The following is a 17,796-nucleotide window of genomic DNA, read 5'->3' on the forward strand; positions in this document are numbered from 1 at the left end:
GGCAAACTGAATTCAACAATACATCAAAAAGATTATTCACCACGACCAAGTAGGCTTCATCCCAGGGATGCAGGGGTGGTTCAACATACGAAAATCAATAAACGTAATAAACCACATTAACAGAAGCAAGACAAAAACCACTTGATCATCTCAATAGATGCAGAAAAAGCCTTTGATAAGATCCAACACCATTTCATGATAAAAGCTCTAAGAAAACTAGGAATAGAAGGAAAGTACCTCAACATTATAAAAGCTATATATGACAAACCTACAGCCAGCATTACACTTAATGGAGAAAAACTGAAACCATTCCCTCTAAAATCAGGAACCAGACAAGGATGCCCACTATCTCCACTCCTATTCAACATACTACTGGAATTCCTAGCCAGAGCAATTAGGCAAGAAGAAGGAATAAAAGGAATACAAATAGGTAAAGAAACTGTCAAAGTATCCCTATTTGCAGATGACATGATCCTATACCTTAAAGACCGAAAAAACTCTCCTCAGAAGCTTCTAGACATCATCAATAGCTATACCAAGGTAGCAGGATATAAAATCAACATAGAAAAATCATTAGCATTTCTATACACTAACAATGAGCAAACTGAAAAAGAATGTATGAAAACAATTCCATTTACAATAGCCTCAAAAAAAAAATGAAATACCTAGGTGTAAACCTAACAAAAGATGTGAATGACCTCTACAAGGAAAACTATACACTTCTGAAGAAAGAGATTGAGGAAGACTATAGAAAGTGGAGAGATCTCCCATGCTCATGGATTGGTAGAATCAACATAGTAAAAATGTCTATACTCCCAAAAGTAATCTACATGTTGAATGCAATTCCCATCAAAATTCCAATGACATTCATTAAAGAGATTGAAAAATCTACCATTAAATTTATATGGAAACACAAGAGGCCATGAATAGCCAAGGCAATACTCAGTCAAAGGAACAATGCTGGAGGTATCACGATACCTGACTTCAAACTATATTACAAAGCAATCACGATACAAACAGCATGGTACTGGCACAAAAACAAACATGAAGACCAATGGAACAGAATAGAGGACCCAGATATGAAGCCACACAACTATAACCAACTTCTCTTTGACAAAGGAGCTAAAAATATATGATGGAGAAAAAGCAGCCTCTTCAACAAAAACTGCTGGGAAAACTGGTTAGCAGTCTGCAAAAAACTGAAACTAGATCCACGTATATCACCCTCTGCCAATATTAACTCAAAATGGATCAAGGATCTTTATATCAGACCACAAACTCTAAAGTTGATACAGGAAAGAGTAGGAAATACTCTGGAGTTAGTAGGTATAGATAAGAATTTCCTCAATGGATCCCCAGCAGCACAGCAACTAAGAGATAGCATAGATAAATGGGACCTCATAAAACTAAAAAGCTTCTGCTCATCAAAAGAAATGGTCTCTAAACTGAAGAGAACACCCACAGAGTGGGAGAAAATATTTGCCAGCTACACATCAGACAAAGGACTGATAACCAGAATATATAGGGAACTTAAAAAACTAAATTCTCCCAAAACGAATGAATCAATAAAGAAATGGGCAAGTGAACTAAACAGAACTTTCTCAAAAGAAGATATTCAAATGGCAAAAAAATACATGGAAAAATGCTCACCATCTCTAGCAATAAAGGAAATGCAAATTAAAACCACACTAAGATTCCACCTTACCCTGTTAGAATAGCCATCATTAGCAACACCACTAACAACAGGTGTTGGCGAGGATGCGGGGAAAAAGGAACTCTCATACACTGTTGGTGGGAATGTAAACTAGTACAACCATTCTGGAAAAAAATTTGGAGGCTACTTAAAAAGCTAAAAATTGATCTACCCTTTGATCCAGCAATACCACTCTTGGGGATATACCCAAAAGACTGTGACACAGGTTACTCCAGAGGCACCTGCACACCCATGTTTATTGCGGCACTATTTACAATAGCCAAGTTATGGAAACAGCCAAGATGCCCCACCACTGACGAATGGATTAAGAAAATGTCGTATCTATACACAATGGAATTCTATGCAGCCATGAAAAAGAACGAAATGTTATCATTTGCCAGTAAATGGATGGTATTGGAGAACATCATTCTGAGTGAGGTTAGCCTGGCCCAAAAGACCAAAAATTGTATGTTCTCCCTCATATGTGGACATTAGATCAAGGGCAAACACAGCAAGGGGATTGGGCTTTGAGCACATGATAAAAGCGAGAGCACACAAGGGAGGGGTGAGGATAGGTAAGACACCTAAAAATTAGCTAGCATTTGTTGCCCTTAACGCAGAGAAACTAAAGCAGATACCTTAAAAGCAACTGAGGCCAATAGGAGAAGGGGACCAGGAACTAGAAAAAAGGTTAGATCAAAAAGAATTAACCTAGAAAGTAACACACACGCACGGAAAATTAATGTGAGTCAACTCCCTGTATAGCTATCCTTATCTCAACCAGCAAAAACACTTGTTCCTTCCTATTATTGCTTATACTCTCTCTTCAACAAAATTAGAGATAAGGGCAAAATAGTTTCTGCTGGGTATTGAGGTGGTGGTGGGCACAGGGAGGGGGTGGAGTGGGTGGTAATGGAGGGGGTGGGGGCAGGTGGGGAGAATTGACCCAAGCATTGTATGCACATATGAATAATAAAACAATAAAAAAAGAAAGAAAAAAAGAGAAAATTATAAACCAATTTACTTGATGAACATAAACACAAAAATTCTCAATAAAACACTTGCAAACCAAATTCAACAACACATGAAAAGACCATACAACACAATCAAGTTGGATTCATTCCAGGATGAAAGGACAGTTCAATATATGCAAATAAATAAACATAACGCAACACAAAAGGACTATTCAGAAGGGGAAAGAAAATAATATTTATACTTCTTTTTTCTTACTTGGTAACAATAAACATATAGGTTTTATAATGTATAAAAACTTAAAAATGATCATGTTAAGGAAGTAAAGGAAACACGGAGAGATACTGAACATTTTAGTCACATATACTGCTGTGTATAGAAGAAAGTGCAAGAAGAGATGGGGCTGTCTGTGGGGCAAAGAAGGTTGTAGGTGAAGGGACTGAGTGTGTGTGAAAGTCTTTTCTTTACATGCAGTTACATTCATGGGTACTGGCTGCTTAATGAAAATTATTCTTTTGTTATCAAATGTGGGTGTATTCACCACTTGTTGAGGCCTAGAAGTATTTCCATTTTGTTTATACCAATGAGTAACCACTAGGGGCTGCCTTAACTTGCATGGACACCCTTAGTCACATGGGACTGGTAACACTTGATTATCAATACACACACCTTTGGTGAAGAGGGCTCAGGCATGATGAACTAGTTACTTGGTACTGGAAAAACCGTGGGGTTGTGCCATGGCCCAATTTGATGTACGCTCCTCGATTGCTGCCTTCTTCATAATAATTAGAAGCAGAAAATACAGTAATGACCTGATTGAAGAAAAAGAGGGCCAGGTTTCATAAAATTAGTACTCAAATAGTCATTCAAGAAAGCCAGAAATAACTTAATCCTTAAAAAGCAAAAATCAAGCAGAGCTCAAAATCCTGGCAAATTACCCATGTCTGACATGACTTCTTATGATTCCACTGGAGGAAAACAAAGGTTTTTAGTCAGTGTCTCCAGGAGAACTAACTCCTGGCCACTCATCCAATATCTCCAGTGTATGAGCCAGCACTCTTATGCACAATTTTACTACCAACTCTTAGAATCCTCTGTAATGTTGATTATGGAAATTCTAATTTTCCAAGGGGACAAGTCCCTTGGGGTTTTTTTCCCTTCTAATACTTGAGTATTCAAAATAAAATTTTCTAGTAATTCAGTCTTTTTCTTTTGCTTAGAGCTCAGTGATTTAGAGTTCAAGACCCCACAAAACCAAAAGCAGAGGGATAATGGATGAAATAAAGAACCATAGCCACTATCTAGGGATGGATCCAGACTTGGAAGCATGGTGGAACATAGAAAAACAATATTGTTGGCAGTAGGAACCTGACTTATGCCCACTTCTGTCATAATGAACATGTCAAATCAGATAAGCCATTGTATTTTCTATTTTTCCATAAAAAAGAAATCCTAAATAACATTTGCCTTACTCATCTTGCAATATTAATATGAGCCTAAAATAAATCGAGTTAAGAAAAGTAAGGTGTTCACATAAAAAGAAATGCTGCACAATTTGGTATTCATAGTTATTTACTGCTATTTGCTGTAGAAGAAGAGCCGGCCCAGGACAACTAAGGATAGGAACTCGTTCCTCAGTCCTCCCCTCTTCTAGCCTTGTTGACACCACTGAAAGAGCACAACACACACTATTTTAGTAGCTATAGTAAAACTGACCACAGGATCAACTTGCTAGAAATCAGCTACTCAGCTACGTGAAGAGAACTTTGTGTTTTTTACTCTGCATAGGAAATGTGCAAAAAGGGGAAGAGAGAAAACTTGGTTTCCTTCTGCCTTTTATAGGCTCTGTGAGGAAACATATATTCATTCTTAACCCACGCTTATGGGGGAAATGGCTTACAATCAAATTTAAAGAAAAAAGTCTTTCTTTATGTGTCCTTAATGTCATGTATCAGAATTTCTGTTTCTGAAATTAATGAAGGTCAGGAAATAAGCCAAATGTGTGTCAGGGAATGGGACAGTGAATCCCTTCAAACAATCTATGTGAACCTTCCAGTCTCGGATTCGTGTCTGGTACTAGGGAAGACATCTTTTCATGAGCTTCTAGATAAGACACGCTCTGTGTAGAGAAGACTAAGGTTGGGGGAAGGCTGTCTTTGAAAATGTCATGAATGATGTTAGCTCACCTTTCCATCATGGCAGATTTCATATCCATCAGGCTTACACTCATGAGACCTTATAAGCATCTTCAACTGGTATTTATTAAGGAACCTGGAGGTTACATCTGGTCCAAAATAGCAGCCTCCTCCTCGACTTGTGTTTGGATAACAGCCTTTCTTGCCTTTGGGGTCACTCCACAGAAGGTCAATAATCTTAGAACAATAAACCAAATTAGGCTACTACTTATAAGAGTCCATCTTTCTCCATTCCAACTTATTTGGAGAAATATTAATCCAAGGTAACCCAAGGGCTATTTCTCATTACTCCTTTAAGATTATTTGATACTCACCTCTTCCATGCATCCTTTAAAGAATAATTTTAATACCTATAGCCATCCAACTCCCTTTTTGCTCATTCCCAATAAGCAATTTAGCAATCACCAAAACCAAGGTAGACAAACCTAGTAACTGTGAAAAATTGGTCATTGCTTTTTTTCTCTTTGTCTTTAAAAAACTCACAACATTTGTATCACAATTGTTGAATACACAAAATTCTTTTCTCTTGAGAGCTTCATTGTCATGTTCAGAGACAAAGCAGTTTCCCACAATGAACAGACATTAGGTATTTTTAATATGTTTATAGAGATTAGACACATCTCTCAGCTGGTGCTAGGTTTTTGTCCAATTGAGCATACAGCCTGAGGAAGCTCTGTACTTTCTTTCTACAAACATCATGTATTGGCAATACATTTACCACAGACTGTATCTCCCAAGATGTTCTCCTAAATCCACAAGAGTATTATTAGGACAACAGTTCCTTTTGGGGTTGGAAGAGGCAAGTACAGATTACATGGTGCCCAGGACAGGAGGCTCAAGTTTCTAAGAATATTTTGCATGGAAAATCAGGTTCTTTGTGGCTCTGATCTATATAAAATGTTTATTTTTTATTTACACTTCCCTCTAAGAGCTTAAAGAACAGTGAGAAAAACAATCTTTGTCATTAAAATAGTGACAACCTTCAGAAAACTCTTTGAAATCTCTTTGAATCTCACTTTTGAAATCTTTCAGTCAGGCATTTTGGCCAGTTGACCTGTAAAATACCTCAAAGTTCTCAGAGGTAATGATTCTAAAAGTCTATATCTTCCACGGTTTGTTGTAGTTGTATACATGTGGGGGTAGGTGGGTGTACATGCCAGGCAAGCACTATACCACTAAGCTACACCTACACCCCTTCTGCCTTCATATATTCCTTTCAAGGACATGAAAAGGCATGCAATTTAATGTGTTTAGTTATTCCAGTATGTCCAAATCAGGTTTTGTGAAGAGGACCATAAATGTTTGCTCAACCTGACTGTGCATCAACTTAAACTTATGGAATTGAAGCTGAACTAGAAATAAGTGAGGGAAAGGACAGTACGGTGGAGAGAACAGAAATGGCAGGAGAATCACCCTGGAATAATCAGTAGCTGGTCAACACTAGAGAAATCTTGCACCAGGCATAGACCACACATTTTGAAAGTTTTTGATGACTAATAGAGGTGAGAGTTAAAACCACCCAAAGAGTCAGTCCAGAGTCTCCTTGTTCTCCACTGAATTCCATCAGTGGCAAAACTGTTGGAAATAAATAAATTTAAATTAATACAATCCAATCCCCTTACTTTGCTTGTGGTATGACAAAAATAACACATGCATTTTAAACTGAGTCATATCTGTCTCTTATATCATGAATTTATGTTTGGTGGTTCCAAAGGAGGAAACATGAAACATAAGGAGTTGTGTTTTCTTAGGAGGGCATTAAGTTTTCAATTTCTACATGGGATACAAATCATTTGTCACAAAATTACCTTGATGGACTCTTTATTTATTCATTTTTATTACTTGAACATAATGGGTGTCATTACGTCATTTTCCTACATGTATACTCCCTTTTCTTGCTGCGCCCCACAGAAAAATCTCTTAAATTACCCTTAGAATATAACATACATGATTTTATGTATATAGCCCTATATAATAGTATGGACATGTGAATGTTTTATATACAGGATAATGGGTAGATAATATGATAAAGTACATGAAAATAAAATTTTACAGCATTTTTCTTTTTTCTCCCTCTTTACCATATGCAATACTTATAAGTTACATAAGTTAAATGTACATATTATGGTACTCTGTTGGACTAGAATAACCACCAACCAAAGGGCTAACTCTTCAAGTAATTATCTATGTCATCTTGGGGAAATCACTTTACTTATTTTGGGCCCTAGTCATTATCAATTAAATGAGGACGCTGTATCTAACACTCATTTTTCTTTAGCATAACATCTTAAGTGTTAACAGTTTTTAAGAAATGAGTTTCTCTTTCAGAATCCATTCCAAGAGTTCTGCATTTCTTTTTTCTATCTAGAAATTATTCACTTGACTAGGAGTTCTCAGACTGTGGTTGTAATATAGATTTAATTCTGGATCTCACAAACAAACAAACAAACAAAAGTATAAAGGTTCCTAAGTTGGTGAAACAAATTCTTCCTTAGCAGCCATCTCTTTTCTCTCAAAACAAACTATCTTCTGAAATTCAGGAGTCTTTCAGTGGTAATTGCCTGAGAGATTAATTACTTGTAACATTCTTTCCAGAAAATTTTCAAACCACAGAAAATGTCAAAGTTTTACTGAACTACAGCTTTTATGTGAGCAGGATGACAAAACTCTGTGTCTCACCCTTTTGAATCTCCTCAATCTAAAATAAACCAAGAACACATGAGATCCCACCTACATCCATTAGGATGGCAAAAATCAAAACAACAAACAGAGGTTATGGGTAGCCCTATAGCAGAGTGGTCAGCCCCAGCACACAGACATGCACACACAGATGGTAAGTGCAGGTGAGGAAGTAGAGTAATTGGAGCACTTACACATTGAAGTGGGAATGTAAATTGTATAATTACTTGGGAAAACAGATTAGAACTTCAAAATGTTTAACTTTAGCATTACCTTATCACCTAGGAATTCCACTCCTAGGTATATACACAAGAGACCTAAAAGGATATGTATGCACAAAAACTTGTATGTGAATGTTCATAGCAGCATTATTTGTACTGGCCAAGAAATGGTAACAACCCGGCTTTCCATCAACTGGTAAATGAATAAATATAATGTAGTCTATCCATACAATGGAATATTATTCAGCAAAAAAAGCAAGTTCTGACTCCCGCTATAACATGGATGAACATAAAGAACATTGTGCTGAGTGAAAGATGCCAGACACAAAAGACCACATACTGCATGTGTCCATTTCAACAACATATGTAAATCGATAAAGGCTAAAAGTAGGCAGTGGTTGCCTAAGGCTGGTGGACAGGGGGAGGGGAGAGGTAGGGAAGTGACTGCTAAGTGATATGGAGTTCCTTTTCTAGACGATAACAATGTTCTAAAATTGGATTGAGGTGATAGTTGGACAGTTGTGAACATACTCAAAACTACTGAATTATACACTTCAAATGAGTCAGCTATATGGTATGTGGATTTTATCTCAACAAAGGTATTAAAATATAGTGGTGAGGGTTGGGTGTGGTTTGCACAGGCTTATAATGTCAGCTTGTCAGGAGGATCATGGTTCGAAGCCAGCCCAGGTAAAATGTTAGTAAGACACCCCCTTTCTCCCTGTCAACAAGCATGCTGGGCATGGTGGCACACAGCTGTAATCCCAGGTACACAAGAGCACAGGCAGAAGGACAGTCCAAGGTCAATCCCAGGCAATAACACAGACCCTATTCAAAAAATAACTAAAGCAAGTAAGTGCAGGAGGCATGGCTCAAGTGGTAGATCACCTGCCTAAGAAGTGTGAGGTGCTAAATTCAAACTCCAGTACTGTCCAAAGAAAGACACACACACACACACACACACACACACACACACACGAATTCAGAGAAAATGATATAATCTGCTTGTAACAGTAAAGTCAATTTTTAGTTACATATTGTAAGGGACAAAATCATCTGTGTTGGTTTCATACCACTCTGGTAAACACTTTGATTACCTACCTGTTCCCATTCATGCTTTGATAACTGTTCAGAATGGGAATCATCTGAAGCACCTTTTCCTGGAAGAGTAGAGGTTGCACCTGCTTTGCTTCTCGTCAAGTCAGCGATTTGGCCTCTATTTATTGACCCGGGTGGCATCAGCACAGTTTTCATCTACAAAACAAATCCGTGATTTAGACAACTCCTGTGCTTATTGAGCTGCATGCAAACACTTCAGTATCAATTGGGATTCTGTCTATATTCTTTTGATTCAACCCAATGAAAAACAGTGTCCTTTTCCATCTCTCCTGCCTCGTATGACTTGTGGACCCACTGGTGTCTGTAAAATGGATCTGTTGAATTCTGTTTGTACATTTTTCAACTAGAAACACTGCCATATAGGGAAAGTTTCATGTTAGACTTTCTAAGAATCCCAGAGGCACATATATAATAGGTAATAACATATTCTCAGGCATTATCACAGGAAATGGAAGATGCTAAGTGTATGGAAAACTAGCCTCCCTTAGGACCTTTATCTATACCTGGGACTTTGAGAAATTCAGAAATATCTTGCAAAATTATAGTTGCTTTTCACTTTGTTGTCTTTTCCAGAAAAAAATGAGAAAACACATCTGTGTCCAGGAACGTTCTCAAAGGAGACAGATTAAAAACTTTGGAAGCCCTTCAACCTAAATGCAGTATAGTTCTGAACTTGACCTGTCAGCAATTCGTTATGTTCGATAATCCTGGTAGCAATGCTTCTGTGTTTCTTTGGAAAATAAAATGTCTTTCCAATACCACATCAACTACTATAATCCCTCTGCTTTCCACTACACACCTGAGTGTGTAATTTTATACCCGTTTCTTTGTTGCACCACAAATTCACACAAAACAATTTAAAATAATACATCCATCATACTTATGCCCATAGTGTAGTGATTGGCAATTCTTGTGGCAGGTGCTTATATCTTCTATAAACTATGGTGTGCAATCCTGATTTTATTTTTCAAATATAAAACTTAATCTTATTCTGAAGTCTTATCTCATTGAGCTGTTTGCAAATTCCAATCAAATTCAATCTCAGTTATTATTAAGTAGTTCATAGTCTACCTTCCTTGTGTTCCCTCAACAAATGTCCTCAGATCTTCAGCACAGCAGAATATCCTAAGTGAACCCTCTGGGCCTAGGTCCTCACAATTCACTTTGGATAAACTCAATGGGCAAGATCACATGGTCGCTTATGTATGTGTAGCTCTGCAGTTTTCAAGGCCACTTAGGAGTAGGATACTTTGCCCCAAACCCCCTAAGGTACCAAACCACTGTATTTACTTGGGGGACCTACTAGCTAACCTTTCCCACAGTCCCTGGAATTTGAATACTAAACTAGAGTCTTAGTCTTATAGAATCTTTTCTGTCCCTCTGCACTGACACCCAACTTGTGCAACTTAACAAAATGCCTTTAGTGTACCTGAAATGGAGGTTGTCATCAACATTACCCCTCCCCTATTAATAAGCAAAACACAACCACAGGTGTAAACCAAGAAGTATGGTCACCCTGAGAGTTGGAGGGTCCTATGAGATCAGAAATGGGGGAAAATTATAAAATTGGACTTAGAAATCTACTGTTGTATCTCATCTGATAGAGTTCTAGGAGCTTGAACCTACTACTTTCATGACAAATCAATTATTATATTTATTTAATACAACTATGTCAGTTCAATGTCACTGTATGAGGGGTAGAACACCCAAACTATATACAAGTCAAATCTTTAAAACCAGTCTTATGAGTAAATGGAACAGTGATCCCTGAAGGGGATGAAATTTGAGGTATTTTGGGAAAATTACTAGCTCAAACACTTCCCTCAGAATCTATTAGTGACTAAAATTCAAACCTCAGATTCAAATATCAGGAAAAAAAGGAAGCTGGAGAATAGAGCTCTATGTTTAGTACTTACTACATGCTACTTTCTTTATCTAGGTATTTAATCTTCCCTATAATCCAATATGGTAGGTATTTTTACCTTTAATTTACAGGTGAGGAAACTGAAGCTTAGAAAATGTTAGTACCTTGCCCAATCACCAAGCTAGGAAGTGGCACATGCAGGAGGTAAACCTAGCTAAATCTGTTTGACATCAGAGCCTCACAGTCTTTTCTATGTCAAGGTAGCTCTCAACTTAGGGTCTCTACAGAGATAGTAAGAGATATTCCTGAGACATGTTCTCAATATCTCAAAAAGTCTTAGATAGGGCCAGCTATACTTTACCTCAGGAAAGTAAAAATTTTCGATCTAATTGGTAGTAGCTGCCATGGCTGATTAGCATTGCAGTCATAGGGTGGATGGTAGTAGAGTACAGCATTCATGCCATGTGCTTGCCAATATTTGACTGACAAAAACATCACATTCTCTTTCTCTTGGCTAAAATCATATCCACTTGCTATGTTAATACTTTTAATCTTGATCAAAATGTCATATTGACTTATTTGTTGATATCATAAGAAAGGGTAACTTAAATTTAGGATAGCCTTAAAATTTATTGCAACTTGGATGTTTTTTTATTGTAGAAGGAAGAACTATTAATAGTTACACCAGAACAATCAGTTTAGCCAGGTATAAACCTCAATGAGGAAGGGCAGGGAAGTAAGTAAAATCACCAGGGATTTAGGAAAGGAGTTGTAAGAAAGCTTCTATCTAGTTTTATCTTAGGTTTGGCCTTCTTTGGTCTTAAATCTCTTGAGATATTAAAAAATATGTACTTACTACATCTCAAGTGGTGGGGTTTTTAATCAGTAAGTTGGAGAGGCAGAGAAATATACTAAAAACCAGTACCATGATTCATTATTTAATTTTGGTAACTGTTATGAAAGGCATGCACAAAGGGCTTGAGAGCACATAAAGGAGACCTGATCTAGCCTGAAATTAAAAGGATGAGAGGATGACAGCAACAATATTGTCATTCACATGTGTATAAAAGTATAGAGGCTCTGAAACCTCAAGGTGTGATGGACATTACATTTCTATCTCTATCAGATTCACTTCTAGTTCTAGACTCCTACTGCCCTGATGGATTGGAAGTTCACTATCAGTCCTGAAGGGTAATGCTTAAGGTTTCCCATTAGGATCATATACCATCATCTGGCATGATGGCTGCTATTGGTCCTCATGTTCATGTGGCATCTTCCCCTTTTGTCCCTAGTCTGGAGGCTTAGCTTGGCTCTGGTAGTAGAGGAAGACAAATACAGTTACACTGTAAGGCACACCCAACAAGCCCTTTACTACTTGTGGAATCTTTACAGGTTCCACATATGCACTTCCCTGAGAGGTTCTATACAGGTTCCTGTTCTACATTTGTTGTATTTAATATGATTGTTTAGGATTAAAATATTTTTTTAAATTATCCTGATCCACTTGAAGGGAAATCATATGAATTCAGAAATTAATTGCTCTATGATTCTCCTTATATGAGGTACCTAGAGTAGTCAGATTCATAGACACAGAAATTAGCATATTGGTTATTCTGGCTGAAGGGTGAGTGAGAATGGGGAGTTTCTGGTTAATGAATACAATTTCAGTCAAGGAAGGTAAAAAGTTCTGTAAATGGATGGCAGTTATAGTGGTGATGGCTATGCAATAATGTCAATGCACTTATTGCCAGTGAAATGTATATACATTTAAAAATGGCTATAGTAGTAAATTTCATGTTATATACATTTTATCACAATGTAAATGAATTGAGGTTTTAGTTTTTAAAAATCAAGATTTTTCACTTTTATATACTATATGAAATGCCAACACTTCCTTATTTTCCCACTTTTGACATCATTTTTTAAAAAGATTTTCCATATGTAGAAGTTACCCACTTATCATGTAGCCATAGATTTTCTTAAAATTTTTACTAATCTTTTCTGAGTCACAACAACCACTAAAACACAAATCAATGCAAAATGACAAATGAAGTACATATTCCATGAAAAATCTCTGAGACAAGATTCATGCAAATATTACTTCTTACTTTGCTTCTTTCTATTTGGTGGAGTAAATTCAAGTCTGTGGACTCTGATATCCCACCATGTATGACCAGGATTTCATTGTCAATGATCGTACCAATCGGGAGCCAGGTATAGAATTCTTCCAAGATTTCCAAGATTTTTTTCCCATGTAGCTGTAAGTAAGAGCTTGCATAAGTTTTGTTTCTTGATAGACTCAGTTTATTGAATAGTCCTGATATATGTAAAAAGTCATAGTTTTCACATCACTCAAAAAAATCAGCAAGAATCCACTAATTGACTACTATGTATTAATTATGATTTTTATTCTCTATTTCTGACATATATAAACAATACATAATATGCAATATATGTGGGGTTTTTTGGTACCAGGGTTTAAACTCAGGGCTTCTCACTTGCTAGACAGGTGCTCTACCACTTGAGTCATACCTTCAGTCCTTTTTGCTCAGGTTATTTTGGAGATAGGATCTCACTTTTTGCCCAGTAAGGCCTGGACCATGATTGTCCTATTTTACACTTCCATGGTGGCTGGGATAACAGGTGTGTACCACCATACCCAGCTTTTTCCCATTGAGATGGGGTCTTGCAAGCTTTTTTGCCTGGGCTGTCCTAGATCCACAATTCTCCCAATCTCTTCCTCCTGCACAGCTTGGGATGACAGACACAGGCCACCATGCCCAGCTACTGGGTAACATTGTAAACTACAGTTTTGCCTGGGTGAGCATCAAACCCCAATCTTCCCAATCTCAGCCTCCCAAGCAGCTAGGATTGCAGGTGTGAACCACTGGCACTAAGCCTGGCTTGTATTTGTGGTACTTTGACATCTTGGGGGCTTGCCCAACCTAGAGGAGAGATTGTCCCTCCCAGGGCTAACTAATTCCTAGAGATAGTAAGTGACTTGTTTCCCATATGTAAATCAACCAATTTAAAGCCCACAGTTCCTAGGACCTCTTTTATTAAGCTCCCACACTCAGGGACACTAATCACCCCAGGGCCAGGTACCAAACACCTAGGGACAACCCTTATTTATGCCCCAGAGCAGGCTAACATTATTCTAACTAGTCAATCTTAAGCCTGATTACCCTGAGACACCTTGCCTTTCCCTCCCAGGAAAACTACAATAAATGCTTTTGCCCATGTTTTCCCTGATTCCCTCCACCTTCTGACTGACTCTGGTACTCTCCCATGTAGTTCCCCCCCACACCAGTGTGGCATGCAATGCCTCCTGTTTCCAGGTAACTGGGAATAAAACCCTCTTTCTTCATGACAATCATTTCTGTGTCTGCCTATTTCATCATACTTGAGTAAAACAAATCCCAGGTAGGTACCTTGAAAGCAATGGAATATATGTTCATATCTAAGCTGAAAATGACACAAAAGTCACAATGAAAAAGCAAAACTAAAGCTCTGCCATGGTGAGGGATTCCTGCTGTATTTTTTGGCATGGATCCTGTCTAGCTGCCTTTCCTAAGGCAACAATCTGGTCATTATTGGCTTTTTATTTACTTCTATGTATAAATATCAAAAAATTTAAAAAGAATGAGTCTTACCTTGTATTTTTGCAAAACTTCTCTTGTGAAGCCATACCTAAAAATAATAGGATTGAAACTATTAATTATTGATAACTCCCTACTTATATGAGTCATTTCAAAGGGGGAGAAATTTTGACAACTCACTATCACCAGAAACCCAAAAAACTAGACTTCAGTTGGAAATTTTACTTACTAGAGTCTATGCTAGGCATGACGGGTAAAAAACAAAAGCAATCATCTCTACTCTCAAGCAGCTTCTGGTATAATCAGAGAAAGAAAACAGATTTTCATGAAACAATTATAAGACAACTTAAGAAATACATAGTAGGAATGGGTTGTGTAAAGGCGTAAAGTGTTTTGAGAAGTGTGCTGTGGCAGCTGGAGGAAGCTATGTGGGAGAGGGCTTTTAATTTAGATTTTTCTCATACAGCCTATATCTTATAGTAAATGATCAGAAAAAAAAGAGTGAAGGAAGACCCCCTCCATAAAAAGCCTAGAAGATAATGACTGGTGTTGAGGGTTTTAATAAGAAGTATTGGCAATAGCAGAGGGAGATTTTTTTCAATAACTTTTCTTTGCTTTAGGATAGTAGTATGTACTCTAAATATTCAACATGGTAAAGCAGGAACATAGCACATTCACCCCATGTTTCCATACAAATCATGTCATGTCTGGCTTGTACAGTGTAACATTAGGTTTTCTTTTTCTTTCTTTTGTTCTTTTTTTTTTTTATACTGGGGCTTGAACTCAGGGCCTACACCTTGAGACACACCACTATCCTTTTTATGTGATGGATTTTTTTTCAAGATAGGGTCTTACAAACTGTTTGCCCGGGCTGGCTTCAAACCATGATCCTCCTGATCTATGCCTCCTGAGTAGCTAGGATTACAGCTGTGAACCACTGGTGCCCAGCAACATTAGGTTTTCTGAGATGAATTGTCCCCTATACTCACCAAAGGAGTCGATGTTGTTTAACCAGTGTAAACCTTGTAGTCCTCAGGTTCTTACTCTAAAACACTAAATGCCTTCCTTCTCGAAAACTTCTCTTAGATTTTGTGACAATCAATTCTCTTGGTATTCCTCCTACCTTTCTGGCTACTTTGAAACTCTTTTGCAAATTCTCCTCTTAGCCTTAAATATTGGCATTCCTTCAGATTCTTTCCATCACTTTCTACTTAGCAATATCAACCCTCCCCAGGCAGGGCATTGGTTACTATCCAGTATCAATATCAGAGGATGACACTCCAGACTACACTTCATTTCTGATCTCTGGACACGTACATTTAACTGTCTATTCAACAGCACATTAAATCAACTTATCCCAAACTGAACTCATCATTTTCCTTCAGAATGATACGGTTGTACCCCCCAAACTCAAACCATGTTATTCTCAATTCCTTATTCTTTCAAGTTTCTCATATCAACTTACTGAGCCCAACACCATAATTGCCTAAGGTTCTCTTGAATCTTTTTATTTGCATATCCATCACCACCAACTTGGGTCTAAATGAGAATCTATCATCTATTTTTTAACCACTTCTTAATTGACTTCCCTGAGTCCACTCTTGCTCCTCTCCAAATCACTCTTTCAGCTACAATTCAAAACATACATTTTATAATGTTTACCAATGATATTCTCTTGTTCATATAAAACATGTTCATATTCCTTTGCACCATTCAACCATTTCTTGTATTTCCAGTACTACCAGGCACTATCCTATCCTTTCTGTGTTTTTGCTTTCCTGAATTTCTTTCACATCTAAAAAAGTCCTGTCTTAAGTTGTCTCCTCACCGTAGTACAGTTTCCCATTCCCACACTGTGCCTCTGTCTTGATTGCCTAAGTCATCCTTTAAGACTCAGGCTAGTGCCATAGTTATAAGGGAGAACTTTCCATCAGTCCTCAGACAAAGTTGAATACCTCTTTTAAAAACTCATCACACTTGAAAAACCTGCTCAACATATGTCTTTCCTGATAAATATAAACTCAATGTGGCAGGGTCTATTTGACTTTCATTAACTGTAACAGGCACTAGATAATATGATTTGCTAACTGAATAAATGAAAGGATATATGGCATAGGAAACAGAAGTGTTGAACTATTTTATATAGGATAGGTTTGTTTTTATTTTTTTGCTGCATGAGGGTACATTGTGACATTTACAAAAGTTCTTATGATGTATGAAATATATCATACTTGGATTCACTGATTTGTTCATGATAGTCTTAACATTTACTTTCACACCTGAAGAATTAGAACTGAAACTGTATTTAATCTAGCTGTCAAAACACCCCCTCCCCCCAAAAATCTGATTAGTTGAGCTCTGATCAAGGTACCCAAAAGCCCAGGACCAAAAGCCTGAGACATTCCATGCCTTCTATTTCCCTGGAACAAACTGATTTCTGTTTTCTGCAATTGATGAAAGGAAAAGAAGAAGGAGGGAATATTTGTAACCTACTGTGCTTTTCAGCAAAAATTCTAAAAGCATTTAACAAAACTTTATTCCTCAAATCTCCAGTGAGTCAAATTCTGTTACAGCTGTTCTCAGAACTATTTATGAACTACTATGCCAGAGACAATGACCACGTCATAAAAATACACACATTAGTGCAAACATGGTACTACTTTCTGAAACAATATTTGAGGCAAAAAAATAGAGTTCAACAGAATGATTCTGTCTGCTCATAGAACCTATCATACCTGCAAACCTGGCCTACAATACCTACCCAAAATGCAATTTGGTCTTGGAAGGATGTACATACCACCAAGAGAAAGAACATAATAAAAGGGAGAAGGAAGAACAGGACTAGAAGAAAAGATAGGAAGGGGCTTTAGAGAAACCGATCATCACTCAGTTGAAGACTGGGGGTGGAAAACAGGAATAAGAATTGAGGTCTTCCTTGAAATTCCTCTCATCTCTCCTTCTTTACTTTTAAGTCTTTGTTGGGAAATAAACATAGCAGCATTTTCCAGCATGGGAAATAAAAGGAAATCTAAACACCAAGGTTACCTCAAATTCATCATAAAATCTTCATGGTTCCCTCTGTTCAAGTGAAAGTCATTGGGGAAGACAAGAAAACTCACAAGCAGGACCATTAGGATCTCTATGGAATTTTTTCCTCGATCTACAAAATCACCATTAAAAACATATGGGTTCTTCTCTGAAGGGAGACCATTCTGTGGAAGGAGGAGAGGGAGAAACACAGTTAAACCAAGGCTTTCTATGAAAGTCCCTGTGAATATAGAAAAGAGGCCAACTCAGTTCGTTTACTAGAAAAAAATATGCTCACTAATTTGAACCTCTTTGAGGGCATACATCTCATGCAAGAGACCTGGAAATGAAGAATAACTTGGGGCCAGAGTTTCTAGGGACCACAGGGCTTATCACTCTACCCACAGCCTACTATGACCTTTCTCTG

The 17,796-nt window shown here is 37.5% G+C and overlaps 1 protein-coding gene across 16 annotated transcripts in view; it reads right to left on the bottom strand.

Annotated features, from left to right (window-relative positions):
* The window catches only part of LOC109684825 (serine/threonine-protein phosphatase with EF-hands 1), a 332,462-nt gene that overhangs the window by 16,334 nt on the left and 298,332 nt on the right, over positions 1-17,796 (bottom strand). For all 16 annotated transcript variants that reach the window (XM_074064238.1, XM_074064241.1, XM_074064240.1 and 13 more), the window contains 6 exons: positions 17,388-17,554; positions 14,397-14,433; positions 12,852-13,001; positions 8,862-9,014; positions 4,852-5,037; positions 3,335-3,477 (listed from right to left, as the gene is read on the bottom strand). In XM_074064238.1, coding sequence (XP_073920339.1) covers positions 3,335-3,477; positions 4,852-5,037; positions 8,862-9,014; positions 12,852-13,001; positions 14,397-14,433; positions 17,388-17,554 — 836 coding nt within the window. The remainder of the gene's footprint in view (positions 1-3,334; positions 3,478-4,851; positions 5,038-8,861; positions 9,015-12,851; positions 13,002-14,396; positions 14,434-17,387; positions 17,555-17,796) is intronic.

The sequence above is a fragment of the Castor canadensis genome, chromosome X (genome assembly GCF_047511655.1).
Source record: "Castor canadensis chromosome X, mCasCan1.hap1v2, whole genome shotgun sequence".
Classification (NCBI taxonomy): Eukaryota; Metazoa; Chordata; class Mammalia; order Rodentia; family Castoridae; genus Castor; species Castor canadensis.